The 342-nt window shown below is 60.5% G+C and overlaps 1 protein-coding gene across 1 annotated transcript in view; it reads left to right on the forward strand.

Moving 5' to 3' along the window:
* LOC104621451 (lysine-specific demethylase 2A-like) overlaps positions 1-342 on the forward strand; it is a gene marked incomplete at its 5' end in the record, with an annotated part of 2,859 nt that overhangs the window by 2,012 nt on the left and 505 nt on the right. Inside the window, 2 exons of the mRNA XM_010287942.1 lie at positions 8-111; positions 274-339. Of these exons, the coding sequence (XP_010286244.1) occupies positions 8-111; positions 274-339 (170 nt within the window). The remainder of the gene's footprint in view (positions 1-7; positions 112-273; positions 340-342) is intronic.

Genomic DNA, 342 nt, shown 5'->3' on the forward strand with positions numbered 1-342 from the left:
CTCTCAGTACCTCCAGCTGCCCCCTTCTCAGGACCCTCGATCTTCGGTGGGCAGTAGGAATCAAGGACCCCCAGATCCGGGACTTGCTCACGCCTCCGACAGACAAACCCAGTAAGCTGTTGCCCAGGCTGCTGCGGGGCAAGGCTGGGGTGGTGGGGAGCTGGAGGAAGGATGACGTGGTGGGTGCAGAGCGAGGAGGTGACGTCGAATCCAGAGTGGCCCCACAGAGCAGGGCAGATAGTCTGTGCTCAGCTTCTCCTCTCCCTTCTGCAGGTCAGGACAATCGCAGCAAACTCCGCAACATGATAGATTTCCGGCTCGCCGGCTTGGACATCACTGACG

The sequence above is a fragment of the Phaethon lepturus genome, unplaced genomic scaffold (genome assembly GCF_000687285.1).
Source record: "Phaethon lepturus isolate BGI_N335 unplaced genomic scaffold, ASM68728v1 scaffold48625, whole genome shotgun sequence".
In the NCBI taxonomy this organism is placed as follows: domain Eukaryota; kingdom Metazoa; phylum Chordata; class Aves; order Phaethontiformes; family Phaethontidae; genus Phaethon; species Phaethon lepturus.